This window comes from Cyprinus carpio, chromosome A13 (assembly GCF_018340385.1).
Source record: "Cyprinus carpio isolate SPL01 chromosome A13, ASM1834038v1, whole genome shotgun sequence".
Classification (NCBI taxonomy): Eukaryota; Metazoa; Chordata; class Actinopteri; order Cypriniformes; family Cyprinidae; genus Cyprinus; species Cyprinus carpio.
Genome location: NC_056584.1, coordinates 11,784,062 through 11,802,366, shown reverse-complemented (window position 1 = coordinate 11,802,366; position 18,305 = coordinate 11,784,062). Strand labels below are relative to the sequence as shown.

General features: G+C 34.8%; 2 protein-coding genes and 1 pseudogene across 2 annotated transcripts; 1 reads left to right on the top strand and 2 right to left on the bottom strand.

The window, feature by feature from the left end:
* Positions 1-34: 34 nt before the first annotated feature.
* Positions 35-5,019, bottom strand: LOC109087638 (lysophosphatidylserine lipase ABHD12-like). The gene is made up of 12 exons (XM_042768304.1): positions 5,015-5,019; positions 3,604-3,690; positions 2,392-2,480; positions 2,207-2,300; positions 1,974-2,093; positions 1,594-1,624; positions 1,467-1,512; positions 1,222-1,351; positions 1,032-1,069; positions 734-822; positions 361-443; positions 35-200 (listed from the first exon to the last, which is right to left on the bottom strand). Exons 1-12 carry the CDS (start codon positions 5,017-5,019, stop codon positions 35-37), a joined length of 978 nt encoding a protein of 325 aa, XP_042624238.1.
* On the bottom strand, positions 4,986-10,862 carry LOC109087639 (lysophosphatidylserine lipase ABHD12-like). Its single transcript, XM_042768815.1, has 13 exons — positions 10,613-10,862; positions 10,164-10,255; positions 9,978-10,072; positions 9,748-9,866; positions 8,264-8,294; positions 8,136-8,181; positions 7,891-8,020; positions 6,470-6,507; positions 6,147-6,235; positions 5,962-6,044; positions 5,763-5,841; positions 5,554-5,678; positions 4,986-5,349 (listed from the first exon to the last, which is right to left on the bottom strand). The coding sequence occupies exons 1-13, from the start codon at positions 10,828-10,830 to the stop codon at positions 5,322-5,324; spliced, it is 1,173 nt and encodes a 390-aa protein (XP_042624749.1). The 5' UTR covers positions 10,831-10,862; the 3' UTR covers positions 4,986-5,321.
* Positions 10,863-10,947: 85 nt separating this feature from the next.
* LOC109101344 overlaps positions 10,948-18,305 on the top strand; it is a 53,004-nt pseudogene continuing 45,646 nt past the window's right edge.

The window sequence follows — 18,305 nt, the reverse complement described above, 5'->3', positions numbered from 1 at the left end:
TATTTTTGCCCCTTTTTCAACAATTCAGAACATATCAAAAAAAAAACAAAAAAACATGTAAAGTAAAAAAAAAAAGTATTTCTAAATAATTTTTCATAAGGTAAATTACGTTTAATACAACCTCCTGAGCTGAGGCAAAGGGCACTAAATGGTCATCTTCAGCATGGAGAATCATGAGGGGAGTTCGAAGTTTTTGCAAACTATCAAAAATATTGCAACAGATGAAAAGTTTACAATATATTTACATATTTACCATAACACTAGCCTAATATTACAATTGTTTCTACTCATATTGTTGAATATATTAATTACTTCATATTTTATATTAACCGTCTGAATATATAAAAACACATCACATACTTCTCATCAGTTGGAAGGTTCAAATCTTTGTTTTTCAGTGGATTGAACAAGAAGTACTGAATGTATGGGAACTTCCAATAAAACTGGAGAAAATGAAAGAAGATAGATACAAATAAGACTTACATGTACCAAACTATGATTAATGACAAATATTATTAATCTTGTGTGGTTTGTCCGTGTAAAATATTATTAACCTCAAATTTTACAGAATTAAAAAGTAAATTTCACTCAGAATGCCCAATTTTTTTGATGTTTGAAAGGAAGTTTAAAAAATGATCTAAACCTAATAAAAATCTAAAACAAAAATACCTAAAACTCATTTGTTAGGACCAGTTGTTTTGACATGATTTCACATATCCTGAACGTTACTTACCCAGGTAAAAGGGTGTTCGGTAAGTTTATTAGTTTCCATCCTCGCATTTAGGAATGCACCCTCAAGAATTATTCCATTAAACTGTTTTCCTGTCCAAGAAATGTGCAGTTTTTTGATAAAGACAAAATACAGAATAAAGAAAAACACTGCATTGTCCTATTACAGTCAAAAAATATATTGAAAGAAATATTAAAGCTCACAATACAATGACAGCTCCTAAAATTAACAGTAAAGAGTGAGACAAGAACCACTTAGATAAACAAAAGCAGGCTTGTTTTTAAATCAGTCAGATTCCTACCTTGTTCTAGTAATTTAACGGCAGTGGTAGATGCAACACTATTGAAAAAGAAACATACTGCAGTTATATAATGCATACTGAAGTTATTATTATTTTTCATTTACAATTAAATTGACAGGGTTTCTAATACATTTGAAGTAAACATAGCAAAAATCAAATGCTAAGGTAATAAAAAGCAGATTCTACACACCCACTACCAAGAGAGTGACCCCACACACACACAGGGCTGTTTCCACTACGTGCCTTAACCCAGTGGTACAAGTATAAGACATCAGTAGTCAGACCGGCCTCTGTAGGCTCACCAGTGGAGTCCCCAAAACCTGACAGGTTTAAATATATTTGAGTAAGCAATAGAGAAATCATATACCAAAGTTCAAGTGTGAAATGAGCTCCAGTGATTATTGGCTACAGTGAAGTCACAAGATTTTAACCCACCTCTGTAGTCCATCACCAAAGCGTGATATCCAACAGCACTCAAGACCTGTATGACCGAGACACTTCAGTCATACCACTATTCAATTTCTTAGTCTTTCTTCATAATGAAATAAATGAGTTTGCTCACATTTGCAATTCCAATTCGATGGGGTGCAGATCTGTTTATTGAAGGTACAAAAATTAATAGGCATGTGAACATCAAGACATAAACAAAGTATGTATCTTCAGTGTAATGCAAAATGTGTATACCTTTATTTATTGGAGAACACATTTTAAATAGTATACTACATTCAAACAAGAAAAATCACAGAGGAACTGAAAGTTTTATTAACTGCAGTTCCCATCCCAGTTTTTACTAAGGTAAAGTGCAAAGCAGTGTGAAGTTCAATGCACAAGTCAGATCACTGATATTGTATTTTCTATAGGTTAGCAGATCAAAGGCAAAAATAAATAAAATTACTAAACTAAGAATAAAAAATCTCTTAAGGTAATTAAAAGGTTTCCTGCCTGTTACCCCCATTGCCATGGAGGTAGATGAAAATGGGTGATCCGTCCCCCAGAGCTTTCTCGTACCAGTCTAGATCCTTCCCCTGCGCCTCCTTCCATCTATGTTCGGGTACAGTGTGCCTTGAAACATTAATAAAAGAATACATTGAAATCTTAATTATTTGTAATTATCTTGTTTTATATTTTGGTGTGTATATGTGTGACGTTGTACTGTAGGTGTCTTAAAAACTAACCACACGCCCACCCTCACCCCCTGCTCAGGTGTGAGGTACATGTTTATAGTGTGATTGAGCCCTATATCTGAAGGTCGGCTGAGGTCAATAGAGTCTGGTGAAATACACAGATGAGTTTAGGAAAAATTCATAAACTATAGATAGATGACAACACATAAATATCTGGAACAAAAAAAGTTGCATACCAGAGAAGAGATACAGAAGAAATGGTATTGATGCAGAGAGGATGCAGAGAGAGAGTAACATTTTAGTCCAAGTCCATTGCCACTGAGATCTTAAAAAAAAGGGACACGTACAAAGAAACTGGTTGTAAAAGCGTCAGATTTTTGACCAAGTGGTCTGCAATCAAGATGTGGCTATATATTCAAGATATTGCAGTCTATGTGTTATAGTTCATGCTTTTGCCTTTGCTTACAACTTTGTTGCTGCTGGAAGATGAAAATGTTATGTAATGGCATGAACTCTTCATGAATTGCATAAATGAAACTTCATAGTTTTAGCTCCTAATAATCGCTTGTATTGCATATATTAGGGCTGTGCGATATGGACAAAAAAATAATAAAAACAAAATAAAAAATAAAAATAAAAAAACCTATCGCGATTTGTTTGATCAATTTTGTGATTTTGATTTTAATCACGATTTTGACACACACAGACATGCTTTACAGTCATAAATGCATTCAGCATGAATTTAAAACATATTTATAAAAGAAAACCAATTAGAGCTTCATCAGAAAAGTTGTAACATGTCTCTAGAACAGACATAAGTCAAAATAATCATGTGAAAAATGTCTAGACATATGGCAAATAAATAAATAAATAAATAAATAAAAATCCAGGGATTTTTTCTTTTCTTTTTTGCCATGCATTGGTCATAGAGCTCATTGCAGCGGTGCCTCAAGTGTTGAAATATATTTGTTATATATTATACAGCTTCACACTTACTCCGTCTGCAGTGCGTATACAGTATGTGTGTGTGGTATATGTCACAAAACCATATGCCCAGTCTGTTCTGTTCTCGCGCTCCATTTACACTCTCATCATACTGAATAGAATACATAACAAACTTCAGGACGCTGAAAACGCGGAAAAGCGATTTAGAAATCGTGCACGCTCAAATCGTACAGCCCTAGCATATATCAAGTTTTTTGATACAATGCAAATTTAAAGCAATCTTCATAGTGTCAAATTCTAAAGGTTCTTCTCTTTTTCAACCAGTTACATTTGAGCCCAATTCAGGGCTTAATAAAACATCACAGTTAGACATTGCCTGACATTGTTGCTGTTCATTTTATGCAGATATGCAGCTGTCTAGCAAAAAAAAAAAAAAAAAAAAAAAAAAAAAAACGGACTACACGGAATTACTTTCAAAGAAGTCAGTACAATATTTCACTTGCCTTGCATGCACGTTTAAATCCTTAGGTTTCTGACCGGATTGTTGCAATCTTTCTGCATACTGAAATTTCCTTTCAGATTTATTGATTCTTTAACTCATTCAAAAAATCACAAAACACTCAACTCATGGAAGTGAACAGGTGTAAAGAGCAAAGAGCATGGACTGGGCTTATGTGCACATAAAATACCGGCAGCTGTGGTTGCAGGTGGACTGGGCTATGTGCAAGAAGCAAAGACTTTGCTACATGGACTGGGACTTATGCTGCCCTGAATAAAATTAGCTATTGGTTAGCTGAAAAAAATACAATTGATTGCCAGGGCTGAAAACTTCACGAAGTTGTGTGTTTTAAAGAATATATGTTCTGCAGATAGGTTAGATTTATGGTTGTTACAGACTTACCACTTACATTCAAAATAATAAAAAACAAGATTATTGTCATTATTTATTATCAAGAACCTGTTCATACAAACCAGCTACTCAGAAAAGTAGAAATATCTTTTTTGGAGACCACCTCTGTGTTGGATTCTTATACACCACACAAAATTACAGGTGGTCTTGAATTTTTTAGAATAAAAATGCTTTTCGAAAAGAGTCAAATCACAAAAAAATCTGGCTCTGCCAGAACTTCACTGTTAAAAATATGATAGCAACATTTTAGGTTTTACAGACTTAACTTAATTCACAATAATAAAAAATCTTTCATTAACTGTATGTTTAATAATAAAGCATACTGAAGTACTAATATCTGTTTGAACCACTGTAATACTTATAAACCACCAAAAAACAGGTGGTGATATCACATGATGAATCAAAGCTCATCACAAACTGCTCTTCCACAAGCTAAGGGCTATATATATATATATATATATATATATATATATATATAAATATATATATATATATATATATATATATATAAATAAAAAAAAAAAAATAAAATATGAAGGATCATGCAGGGAATTCTGGGAGTGTCAATTTACGGGTTTTTATTGTAAATTATACAATGACTTTCTTTTTCGCTTCCAAAAAAAAAAAAACAAATTTAATTTTAACAGGATTTTACTGCAAAATGACATTAAATGTAATTAGTTATTCACTGTATATAGTATGGAAACTTACTGATAACCAGTTAACAGGTTTTTACTGTAGCATTTTTACAGTCTTTTACTGTTAAAATCACAATAATTTTTTACAGTGTACCTTTAATATATTCACCAATACCTGTATATTGAATTAATATTCACATTAAAGTTGAATTATGTATTTAATTAAAATGTTTATTTAGAAATATAGAGATTGTTTACCAGCTGCTTTTTCTGCATATTGATGAGAAATTAGAGAAGGAAAAAAAAAAAAAATTAACATGAAGATGAACCTTTATAATATATTTTAAGAGTTTATATTTTAATCACGTCATGCTGCTGATGTCTCTGAGGAAACAAACCACTATTCCGTCATAAAATGGATGATAGTTTGATGTCTGTCAGAGATACAGTGTAAGTGTTAACATTGTGATTATATTAACAATACAATAACAAAAAAATATTAACAAGACAATAAAATTCACCCTCATTTGTGGAATTTTGAAAAAATACTTTACAATTACAATGTATTTATCCTGCATACTGTAAATTTACAGTTATAACACCAATTATATGAAACAGCTATTTAGCTGGCTATTAGTTGGTGTAAATCCTCCTCCTCCTGTGTGTGTGTCTCTCATGTCATCAGTGACTGCACAAACTCCCTGTAATGATTAAAATATGCATTTATTTTGCTGCCATTCAACATTAGCAACAAGTAACACATAGCCTACTCCTCATAAGTAACTATTTTCACTTTAACATATTATTATTTTTTCTCTAAAGCCGTTTCTATATCTCTTAAGAAAAAAATATCTTTAAAAAAGTAAGATTCAGATGAATAAAACATTTTCAGAGAGTGACATCACCTTATGATATTTGGCAAACCAGGGTCTTTATAAAGCCCATTATGAAGGTATCCAAGCGATCCATCAAATCGTACTAGCTTAACACGCTCATCTGAGTTTTGGGCCTTTTTTGCAATTCTGTAGATCTGAGGCAATAAATTGTAATTCAAAGTAAAAATTTATTTCCAAACTATTTTTTATGAGATAAATTACGTTTAATACACACAAACCTCTTGAGCTGAGGCAAAGGGCACTAAATGGTCATCTTGAGCATGGAGAATCATGAGGGGAGTTCTAAGTTTCTGCAAACTATCAACCAAAAAAAAAAAAGGTTAGAATAGAATTAGTGGGGAAAGAAAAGTTTGTATAGAATTTTCATATTAAACATACTGTAACAATGGCATAATTTAGTGAAACAATATTACATACTTCTCATCGGTTGGAAAGACTAAAATGTTGTTTTTAAGTGGATTGAAAAGGAAGAACTGAATGTACGGGAACTTCCAATAAAACTGGAGAAAATGAAAAAAGAGGTACGAATAAGACTTACATGTACTAAACTATGATTAATGACCCATATTGTTAAAATTTCAAAGATCTTAAACGTTACTTACCCATTTAAAAGGGTGTTCAATAGGTCGATCTCTTGCCCCACGTCCAGTTAGGAATGCACCCTCAAGTATAATTCCATCAAACTGTTTTCCTGTCAAAAAATGTGCAGTTTAAAAAAAAAGAAAAAGGAAAATACAGAATAAAGAAAACATAGCATAGAATTCTTCCATCAGTCAAGAAATGTATTTAAAACAAAAATATGTGAAGCTTACTATGCTATACAATGACAACTCCTAAAGTCAAATGTAAAGAGTGAGAGAAATACAATGAAGAGCCACTGAGACAAACAAGAGCATGCTTGTTTTTGAAACAGTCAAATTTTTACCTTGCTCCAGTAATTTCACTGCAGTGTTAGTCGTAACACTATTGAAAAAGAAACATAAAACTGTAGAAAATACATATATACACTCACCTAAAGGATTATTAGGAACACCATACTAATACTGTGTTTGACCCCCTTTCGCTTTCGCCTTCAGAACTGCCTTAATTCTACGTGGCATTGATTCAACAAGGTGCTGAAAGCATTCTTTAGAAATGTTGGCCCATATTGATAGGATAGCATCTTGCAGTTGATGGAGATTTGTGGGATGCACATCCAGGGTACGAAGCTCCCGTTCCACCACATCACAAAGATGCTTTATTGGGTTGAGATCTGGTGACTGTGGGGGCCATTTTAGTACAGTGAACTCATTGTCATGTTCAAGAAACCAATTTGAAATGATTCAAGCTTTGTGACTTGGTGCATTATCCTGCTGGAAGTAGCCATCAGAGGATGGGTACATGGTGGTCATAAAAAGGGATGGACATGGTCAGAAACAATGCTCAGGTAGGCCGTGGCATTTAAACGATGCCCAATTGGCACTAAGGGGCCTAAAGTGTGCCAAGAAAAACATCCCCCACACCATTACACCACCACCACCAGCCTGCACAGTGGTAACAAGGCATGATGGATCCATGTTCTCATTCTGTTTACGCCAAATTCTGACTCTACCATCTGAATGTCTCAACAGAAATCGAGACTCATCAGACCAGACAACATTTTTGCAGTCTTCAACTGTCCAATTTTGGTGAGCTCGTGCAAATTGTAGCCTCTTTTTCCTATTTGTAGTGGAGATGAGTGGTACTCAGTGGGGTCTTCTGCTGTTGTAGCCCATCCGCCTCAAGGTTGTGCGTGTTGTGGCTTCACAAATGCTTTGCTGCATACCTCGGTTGTAACCGAGTGGTTATTTCAGTCAAAGTTACTCTTCTATCAGCTTGAATCAGTCGGCCCATTCTCCTCTGACCTCTAGCATCAACAAGGCATTTTCGCCCACAGGACTGCCGCATACTGGATGTTTTTCCCTTTTCACACCATTCTTTGTAAACCCTAGAAATGGTTGTGCGTGAAAATCCCAGTAACTGAGCAGAATGTCAAATACTCAGACCGGCCCGTCTGGCACCAACAACCATGCCATGCTAAAAATTGCTTTAATCACCTTTCTTTCCCATTCTGACATTCAGTTTGGAGTTCAGGAGATTGTCTTGACCAGGACCACACCCCTAAATGCATTGAAGCAACTGCCATGTGATTGGTTGATTAGATAATTGCATTAATGAGAAATTGAACAGGGGTTCCTAATAATCCTTTAGGTGAGTGTACATATGATAATATATATTATTAAAAATTAAATTGATAGCATTTTTTTTGTTTCGAAAACATTTGTAGTAAACATGGCAAAAGTCAATAAAAAAGGTGATTTTACACACCCAGTACCAAGCGAATGACCCCACACACACACCAGGCTGTTTCCACTACGTGCCTTAACCCAGTTGTACAAGTACACAGCATCAGTAGTCAGACCAGCCTCTGTAGGCTCACCAGTGGAGTCCCCAAAACCTGACAGGTTTAAATATATTTGAGTAGGCAATAGATAAATCATATACCAAAGTTCAAGTGTGAAATGAGCTCCAGTGATTATTGGCTACAGTGAAGTCACAAGATTTTAACCCACCTCTGTAGTCCATCACCAAAGCGTGATATCCAACAGCACTCAAGACCTGTATGACCAAGACACCTCAGTCTTTACCACTATTCAATTTCTTAGTCTTTCTTCATAATGAAATAAATGAGTTTGCTCACATTTGCAATTCCAATTCGATGGGGTGCAGATCTGTTTATCGAAGGTACAAAAATTAATAGTCACGTGAACAACAAGAGAAAAATAAATAAATAAAAACAAGGCATGTATTTTCAATGTAATGCAAAATGTATTATTTATTTATTTATTAGTTTTATTTGGCAAGTCAATATATGGTAATCTTATTTAAGGTTAACAAACTGATTATAACACGCCATTGTATTGTATATTGTTTGTTTGTTAATTTATTTCTTTTTATATTTGATTTCATTATACTGTGTTTTTTTTGTTTAAAGGTGACCTATTTCTGCCCCTTTCTACAATACGTAATATAAGTCTCAGGTGTCCCCAGAATGTGTCTCTGAATTTTCCGCTCAAAATACCCTACAGATCATTTATTATATCATTTTGAAAATGCCTATTTTGAGAAGAAGCAGAAACACGCTGTTTTCGTGCATATATCTTTAAATGCAAATGAGCTGCTGCTCCCCGCCCCCTTTTACAGAATAGGGCTGCTCCTTTACAGCTCATATGTCAGATACTTGGATAAAAAAAACATCTGTTTGGTTTTGACTATCATGTCTATCGTGCTGAAATCATTTGTTTTAAAGCCACATTAGTTTAAACTTCTGATATAGTGTTTCCTGAGTGCACACATCCAAAGTATGCGCACAGAAAGCAGCCGTGAGTAAGTTCTTTTTCATGTCTTATTATGCTTAAACTGTCAAATACACAAAAGTTTATGTTAAAAACACAAGAGTTACAAAAAACAGTCTGTTATGTCTGTATATTAGGTCTGTGTGGCAGCAGCGTAATATACAGTAAATAAATAGATCCACTGCTCTCTTGTCTCCTCTGAGGCTGGGACTGTAAATAGTGTTCTGTGCTCGTCTGTGCAGCTAAAGATAGAACAGTTAGCATGCTTTGCTCGAACTATTGCCATGGCGCTAGAACTGGTACACCGCTGTCGCTTGCGAAAACAAGAATTGCGGTCAGATTTTCACAATATGTCAGGTGAGGTTGCAAAAGAACTGAATGTGGACATTTATTGATATGCTGCATTTGCCCATCCCAGTTTTTATTAAAGTAAAGTGCAAAACGGTGTGAAGTTCAATGCACAAGTCAGTTCACTGAACTATGTGCAAAGAGATTATGCAGATATTGTGTTGTGTCTATAGACCTTAGTCATGTTAGACCCAATAATAAATTTAAATGATGAAAATGAGGCTGTAAAGGATAGACAGTCTTACGGTCTTTACAATGGCACACTCTGTGTAAAGGTCCTACATCACATCATTTCCACAACTCAGAACTTTTAAAACTCTTTTATGAAGTTATTGTCTACTTTTCTTCCATACAGCCTCATATTCATTCCTGCCAAATATTAAATATGGTGCTATCCTGACGAAGGTCTATATCTTTAGTGAACAAAGAATAAGATAAAAATTGTTCTTTAAAGTTTTAAGGTGATTAAAAGGTTTCCTGCCTGTTACCCCCATTGCCATGGAGGTAGATGAAAATGGGTGATCCGTCCCCCAGAGCTTTCTCATACCAGTCTAGATCCTTCCCCTGCGCCTCCTTCCATCTACGTTCGGGTACAGTGTGCTTGAAAACATTAATAAAAGAATACATTGAAATCTTAATTATTTGTAATTATCTTGTTTTATATTTTGGTGTGTATATGTGTGACGTGTACTGTAGGTGTCTTAAAACTAACCACACGCCCACCCTCACCCCCTGCTCAGGTGTGAGGTACATGTTTATAGTGTGATTGAGCCCTATATCTGAAGGTCGGCTGAGGTCAATAGAGTCTGGAGAAATACACAAATGAGTTTAGGAAAAATTCATAAACTATAGATAGATGACAACACATGAATATCTGGAACAAAAAAAGTTGCATACCAGAGAAGAGATGCAGAAGAAATGGTATTGATGCAGAGAGGATGCAGAGAGAGAGTAGTAACATGTTTTTCCAAGTCCATTGCCACTGAGATCTTAAGAAAGAAGGACACGTACACAGAAACTGGATGTAAAAACGTCAGATTTTTGACCAAGTGGTCTACAACCATGATTTGGCTATTGCAATCTTCTGTATGTGTTATAGTTAATGCTTTTGCCTTTGATTACAACTGTACTTTGTTGGTGCTGGAAGATGAAAATCCTAGTAAAAACAGTTTTTATTGCCCAAGTCATTTTTTTTTAAACTGCAAATTTAAATCTTCATAATGTCACATTTTAAAAGTTCTCTTTCCCCCCCAAACAACTACATTTGAGCCCTGACATTGACATGTCCTGATACTGTTACTCTTTATTTTATGCAAAAAAAAGTCAGTACAACAAATGTCACTTGCCTTGCATGCACGTTTAAATCCTTAGGTTTCTGACCGGATTGTTGCACTCTTCCTGCAGGCTGATCTTTTCTGTCAGATTTAATTATTTTTCGCTTCATTTTAAAGAACACGGAAAACTCTCTGACTATTAACTCTACACAGCTTTGGCAATAATTAAAAACAAACACACAGTGCAACTCACGGAAGTGGACAAAGAGCAAAGAACACGGACTGGGCATGGACAGCTCAAAACATTTGAGAGAGAGAGAGAAAAAAAACATCAAGATGAACTTTTATTATATATTTTAAGAGTTTGAGAACCCTAACTACATCACTTCCTGCTGCTGACGTCGCTGACGAAGCAAACCCCCATTCAGTCGTGGAATGGGTTATGGTTTGATGCCTGTCAGAGAAACACAGTAAGTTTGAACAGTTTTGTAAGCAGCTTCTGTAGGTAAACATCTCTAGTTTAATCGCTGGTCATTTGGAGAACCAGCAACCCAGACAAACTACACGGACGTGCTCGCGCGCTAAATTCAAAATGACTTTCTGATTCTACAGAGACCGTTTCGATTGCTGACATCATTTATCACAACAGCGTTAAACGTGCTTTTGCTTTGCCGTCAGTAATTTGCATATATTTGAAGTGACAGCCAACGGACAGGTTTTCATTTCAGTTGGTCTGAAAGTCGTTGTGACAAGCTTATGTTTTTATATGTGTAGATATATATTTGATAAGATAAAATGATTGCGTTTAAAAGATATTCAAGTCGAGAGGTTTTATAGTCCCAGGCTCCTTTATTTGTTATTGTCAGTTAGTTTGTTTTCATTCGTTGTTTTTCCACACAAAGATGCTTCGAAGGACAAGAACAGCAAAGGTATATACAGAACCAGCGACAGAAGATGAATCAGATGACATGTGAGTTACTTTGCTTTGTTTGCACAGGCCAACACATTTTTTTTTATTTGTATTTTTCAGATTAGCTTCCAAGGTTAAGATACAACATCGGTTTGGGGCTGTTTCGGCCAATAGACTTACAGTGTTGAAAACATACTCATGTGTGTCAAACTATTGCTCTTTAACCACAGAACAGTTCTAAACACTCATAAACTGTTTATTGTGTAAAAAATAGTCCCTTTTTAATGATGTAGAAATACAGTATTCTTCTATTTCTTATTCTCCCTGAATGCTGGATGAAATAAAACTGGTTTCTTGTTACAGGACAGGCGATCAAAGAGATGACAGTGAGGAGTTAGAGGAATGGTTGCCAAATATAAATGAAGGCAAAACTAAAGGAAGATGTCAGAGGAGGATAGATGAAATGGCTGAAGGGAAAAAAGTGACTAAGAGGGTGGCCAAACCTAAAGAGCCAAAACCCAAAGAACCCAAACTTAAAGCAGAGAGGAAGCCGAGAGCTGAACGAGTTTCTAAAGTGAAGATCTTCGAAGGAAAAGACAAAGCAGAGAGGAAGCCGAGAGCTGAACGAGTTTCTAAAGCGAAGAAGGAGAAGACTGAAGCAGAGCAACAAACTGAGGATGCGGTTCTACCGAAGCCTGAGTCACAGCAGCATGTGACGGTCAAAGAAGAGGCAAGTCGTTAATACTTGTGCTTAGATTTTCACTGCGGTATATGAATTCTGCAATTTTGCATCTATATAGTATTTGACATGCAATTGAAATAAGCAGCAGTAATAAGCATACTGTAATTTGCTTTGCATAAAAAGGTTTTTTTCTAAATGACTTCTTAAATATGCGATCCACCCTGACTGACATCAGCGGTTCTAATATATTATATTTAACCTACACAAACATCATGAACTCAAATCATTTGTTTAATTTCAAACTTTTGCTTTATTTTAGAGGTTGTCCATTAACTTGAGCAGTCGTAATGCAGCTATCCCAGGAGATATGCCTGATGAATGTCCATCATCCAGTCAACATTTCCCCAAGGTGAAAAAAGAGGACCCAGATGACAGCCTCACCTTTGATGAACCTGCCCAGAAGAAAAAGAGGACGACAAATGCTTCCCAGGGAAGACCGATAAAACTTAAATCGGGCAATTCCTGTATGAAGGACTTACAGATGAATTGGGATCCCATTCAGGTGGGTTATTACATTCTAATATAGTGAGATGATTGATTTAGTGACGGACATAGTTTTTGAAATTGTTGGCGGCTTGTTTTTCTGATCAGTGTTACACTGAAGGACTGTGGCATTGTTAAATGTATTATTATTTGCTATTAACATTTAATGGGTGTCTTCTGTAAATCATGGTCAAAATGTATGATAGTCATTATCTATTGCTCAAAAATAAAATTAAACGGGACACCGTTTAATATCCCATGTAGGTTCTTGCGGAGAAGACGGGTGTGGAGCAGTGGGTGTGTGTGAACATTGCACAGCTCTTCCAGGAGGAGAACACGATTCCTTTTATGGTGCGCTATAGAAAGGAGCTCATCAACCATATGGATGCTGATGCTGTTCGAGATGTGCAGCTGACTCTTGAAGAGTTACAGTACAACAATCCATTAATGATGGAAGACACTGGAAGGCCACAATGAAAAAATATTGGATTAAAATATTAAAGGAGAAAAGTAAAGGAAATTATTTTTTTCATTGTCAGTGAAGCCAAAGAAGAGGAAGTGAGCTGATAGAGAGACCAGAGTGCTATTTAGCGCTGATCTTTATATGTTGTTCTAGTCGTCAATCACATGCTTTAGTTGTCATATTTTGGACTTCTTCCTATTTAACTTGTAATTCTATTTATATATTCAACTTCAGGAACAGACTCATACTCGCAAGTTGTTGTTGGAAAAATCATAAAGCCTTTTATTTATAAAAATGAAACCTATTTAATTTATATATATAGGAACATGAAATATTATTTTTTTAACTTTGCTTGGATTATGAATAGTTTTATTTGTACTTCAACAACACTGTGACTGGTTCCTCAGAATCTCTGCAATTAGTTCAAAATGCTTGTTCGAGATGTGCAGTGAACTGGATTTATGTCCCCATAGAAGGCCAAAAAAAAAGGAAAAAATAAAAAAATTTTTTTCATTTCAACCATCCTGATTTATCGCTTTCATTTGGACTGTTTATTTAGATTTCACATTACCTATGATATATTCAAAGGAACAGAATAGCCTGCTGAAACAGCTTGTAAGTTTTTATGTGACCTGTAGATGGCAGCAGAGACCCCATCTGCTGAAACCAAATGTGACCTGTAGATGGCAGAAAACAACACCAAATGTGACCTGTAGATGGCAGCAGAGATCAAATCAAATAATCAAATTAAATAATATCACCCAATTAATTTAAATAACAAACAACATCTTTAGGTACACTACCACTGACAAGTTTGTGGTCAATTAGATTTACAAGTTTGGCTAAGATTGATAATAATAAGGAATATGACTTTGTGAAGTTTCTATTTAACAAAATAAAAATGTTTCCGTTTCCACAAAACTGCAACACAACCACTTCATTAAATATAAAAAAAATACTTTGTGAAGGAAGGACAAGTTGCAAAGAATTAATGGCTGCTTAAAATTTATCGCAGGAATAAATCTCATTTTTGGAAATAAAATAAAACCTAAACAATAATAATACACTTTAATAAACAACTACATTAGAACAATTTGATCAAATAAATGCAGCCTTGGTGAGCATAAGACACTTTTTTTAACCACTTTTGAACAGTAGTTTCATTGTCATCTTGACAATGAAATAGACATCAGTTAGGCACTTTTCCTAACATGAAAGCAAAGTAAAAAAAAAACAAAAAACAATCAGGATCAACACTCTAACATAAGTACACAGAGTTAATTTTATTCATGTGTCTTAGGTCAGTGGCAAAGAAGAGCAAATCTGGTGCTCAGACACTAAAGAAGGATGGGGTTCTTACTTCAGAGCTGGAAATGGCTCTAAAGAACTGCACAACAGCTGGTGATTTAGACCATGTGGTGAGAACAAAACAAAACAAGCTTCTCAGCTTACTTATTAATTTGAAACTTTGACCATGAGTTTTTGACTTTGAGTGACCCAATAATAGATTATACTTACGTTGTTTTTTCTCTTTTTTTTTTTCTTCTTTAGTATGCTCCCTATAAAACCTGCATTCCTCTGTCCAGCCCAACACTAAAGGTATTAGCCCCCTGCATACTTACAGCAGCCAGCCTGTACACCAGCGTGTCCTCTGAGGCTGTACACCAGCGTGTCCTCTGAGGCCTGTACACCAGCGTGTCCTCTGAGGTGTAATGCTCAACCAGAATGTACATTCAATTAACGTTGTATTTTATTTATTTATTTTTTATTATTTTATTTTATTTATTTATTTTTGTATTTTATATATGAATTTTTTTTTTTGTTTATTTTTGTTTACATTTTTATCATTGCTGCCTAAATTACTGAATAAAAAAAAAATAATAAAAAAAAACAATTAAACAAAAGACAGCAAAAAACTACTATTTTATTTTTGTTTTCTTCTCACCTAACTTAAGTTCACTTAACATTGACATATTAAGGGAGTGATGTAAGCAGCATTGTGACTTTTTTTCTAGGCATTTCTCTCATTTATGCAAATTCGTATGCATAAGGGTAATTATTATCTTATAACTATATGGGATTTGTACTTCTTAAAAAAAAAAAAAAAATGTTTTAAAAAAAAAAAAAAAATTGCAAATATTCCACTCTTTCCACCAAATAAATGCAGTTCTTATAAGTTAATGCAGGGCCACTGATGAGTGTAAATGTTGTTATGTGACATTTCAGCTGTTTCCTTTCCTGTCTGTAGGGTTGTCGACCCTGGATGAGGTGGCCACAGGTGTGCAGGAGATCCTGGCAGATATGGTTGCAAAGGACAAAGAGACTCTCACCTATGTCCAGTCATGGTGAGACAGTGATTATTTGAGCAAACTTATTATTTTATTCTCTTAATTATCTTTCTGTTATCTGTTAATCTGTTTGTCTTGCTCTGTTCTCATTATTTGGATCTCCCCACACATTTCCTAGCCTGTCAGTCCCAAATATAAGTGTGTGTTTGACTCTGCATGTATGTTCGTTCTCAGTTGTGATAGGAGTGCGGTGACCATTCACTCGTCAGTGTCTAAAACAGCCCTGAAAGAACAGCAGCCACAACAGGGCAATCAGAAGAGCAAACCAAAGGACATTTCCAAGTTCAGCCTGTATACTGACTTCACCTGCAATGTTCAGCGCATCCAGCACTATCAGGTATGGTCACGTCTTTATCTTACCACATTCACTCTATAGACAGGATATTTTCAGATCTCTAAACTTTTTTTTTTTTACTTTTTTTTTGTAAGACTGGGATATCATTTGCAGTGATAGGCCTATTACTTTCTTGCTTTCTGATATTGCAAATTCCACAGAAGACTATTCCACAATGAGCTGTTAAAACTGATTTTCATTTTCTGGATTAAATAATAATAAAAAATGTTTATATAAATTTATAGAAATCTTTTTTTTTATAAATACTGAATCAGAGAACAGCAAATGATTGGGATAAGAAGGGGAAGTGGGTCTGGGAAATAATGAGCGTGTTTCAAATTCTTACCTGTTTGTTAAATCTGACGTCACATATCACTGTTTCTGGGTCCAAATGCTCGTCATATTTTATATATATATATATATGATAATATCAGTATTATTTATTATAATTAAGTATTAACTAAAAATATAAAATAAAAGCTTTCTTTTTAATTTTTTAGTTTGTTATATATGTGTATATATATATATTATTTATATATATATATATATATTTATATATATATATATATATAGTGTGGTGTATATTATATAATGTGTGTATGTGTGTATTGTATATATAGTATTTTATATATATATATGCTTATAGTCTATATATATATATATATATATATATATATATGTGTGTGTGGGTGTGTATATATATATATATATATATATATATATATATATATATATGAGTGTGTATATATATATATGTGTATATGAGTGAGTGTGTGTGTGTGTGTTTTATATTTTATTTTATTTACATAGAAAACATTTTTATAGTAAAAAAATCTGAATCATTAAAATATTGGTGTCCGGGACTTGAAATGCATGACTACTCATTATGCATTAACTACCAGTCGAATATTTTGGACAACCTTGTCTAAAGTTATATTTCTTGTTATCTAAACCTTGTAAACTAAATGCAAAAGCCTAAAAGCTAAATTTTTTATTTATTTAACATTTTAGTCACAACATAATTCTCATGCTTGTGTAATTTTGTTTTGATGACTGTTGAATTATTGTAAAATAGTAGAAAAGTCATAATAAACAGTGAGCAGGTGTGTACAAATCTTTGACAGCAATTGTATATGTACACACTCGGACACACTCCACCAGTCCACACACACACACACACACACACACACACACAGTTTTGTGCCATATACACAGGTCCTCGTGCCACTCTTTGAAGCTCTTCTGTCAGTGCTGTTTAACTCTGTGTTTGTGTCAAGGGTGTCCCCTTCCCCCTCTCTCACTTCATGGGTACCCGCTTACTCACTCAGAGTTGGTTGTGGGCCACATGTCACAGTGACTTTGTCATCCTTTTCTTCCTCTATTCATCTCTCTCATCCCGTTCCCTGTCCCCCAGTCATCCCCGATCTCCCCCTCTTAACATATGTGACACGTCCCCATCCACGTGCCTGTGGATTAAAGGCTAGGATTGACAGACACTGCTTCATGATGACAGCCGCTCATGGGCTCTGTGAGAAAGGAGGGGGAAAGGGGCACGGGGGAGAGAGACAAAGAGCAAAAGACGAGCCGAATGAGTGAGTGAATAAGTGTCGTGAGATCTCCTGTGAAGCATACAGTTTACCCGTTGTTAATCTGCTGACGTGGATTGTCAGTGGGTGTTAATTTGAGTTTTCCGTGACCTGTGAGCTGTCACACTCCGGCTAAAATGAACCTTTTCATGGTTTTGCTGGAGAAGAGTGTGGAATGTATTTTGACAGGAGGCATGTGTATGCAGACATACTTGCTTGTTTAATTTAACACATTACTTGTGAGAGTGTATTAAGGACAGATGTGTGTGTGTGTGTTTAAGGGTGTGCTCGTATTGTAAGGGTGCACCGATTGGTCTTAGTGACTTCATCATTAACAGAGGATGCATTGATGCTTTATGTGTAAATTAGGCAGAAAGTTCATTATCAAACTGTTTAAATTAGTGGTGTAACTAACTGTTGTAAAATTCCTTCCTACCTTCCTTCGATGTGTTTTTATTACTCCTCAAAATGTATATAAACTCTAGTGGTGTTTCTTCACTTCTGTGGCTGCTTGACTTTATTTTTGAACATTTAGAATATTGTTTCAGCTAAGAAGCCTACTTTTGAAAGCTTTCAGGGGCTGTATCTGGCTGATATGTGGCATGAGATTTCTTAATCTGACTCTCTCAACGGAGGTCTTTATTTGATTCTAAAGTTTTTTTTTTTTTAATCATTTTTTTATTTTTTAACGTTCAAAAAACTAATTTTTTTTTTACTTGTATTAATGAAAATGAGTGTTGTTATAGCTAATTTGTCTTTGTCATATCCATGCTGTAAACATACATTTCAAGAGTCAAAATGCACCAAAGTTTTTGTTTTTTAAAAGTTCATTAAAAGACAAATACAAATTGATGGTATTTTTTTACTCTAGCACACTCACTAAAAAGTGCAGCTGAAAA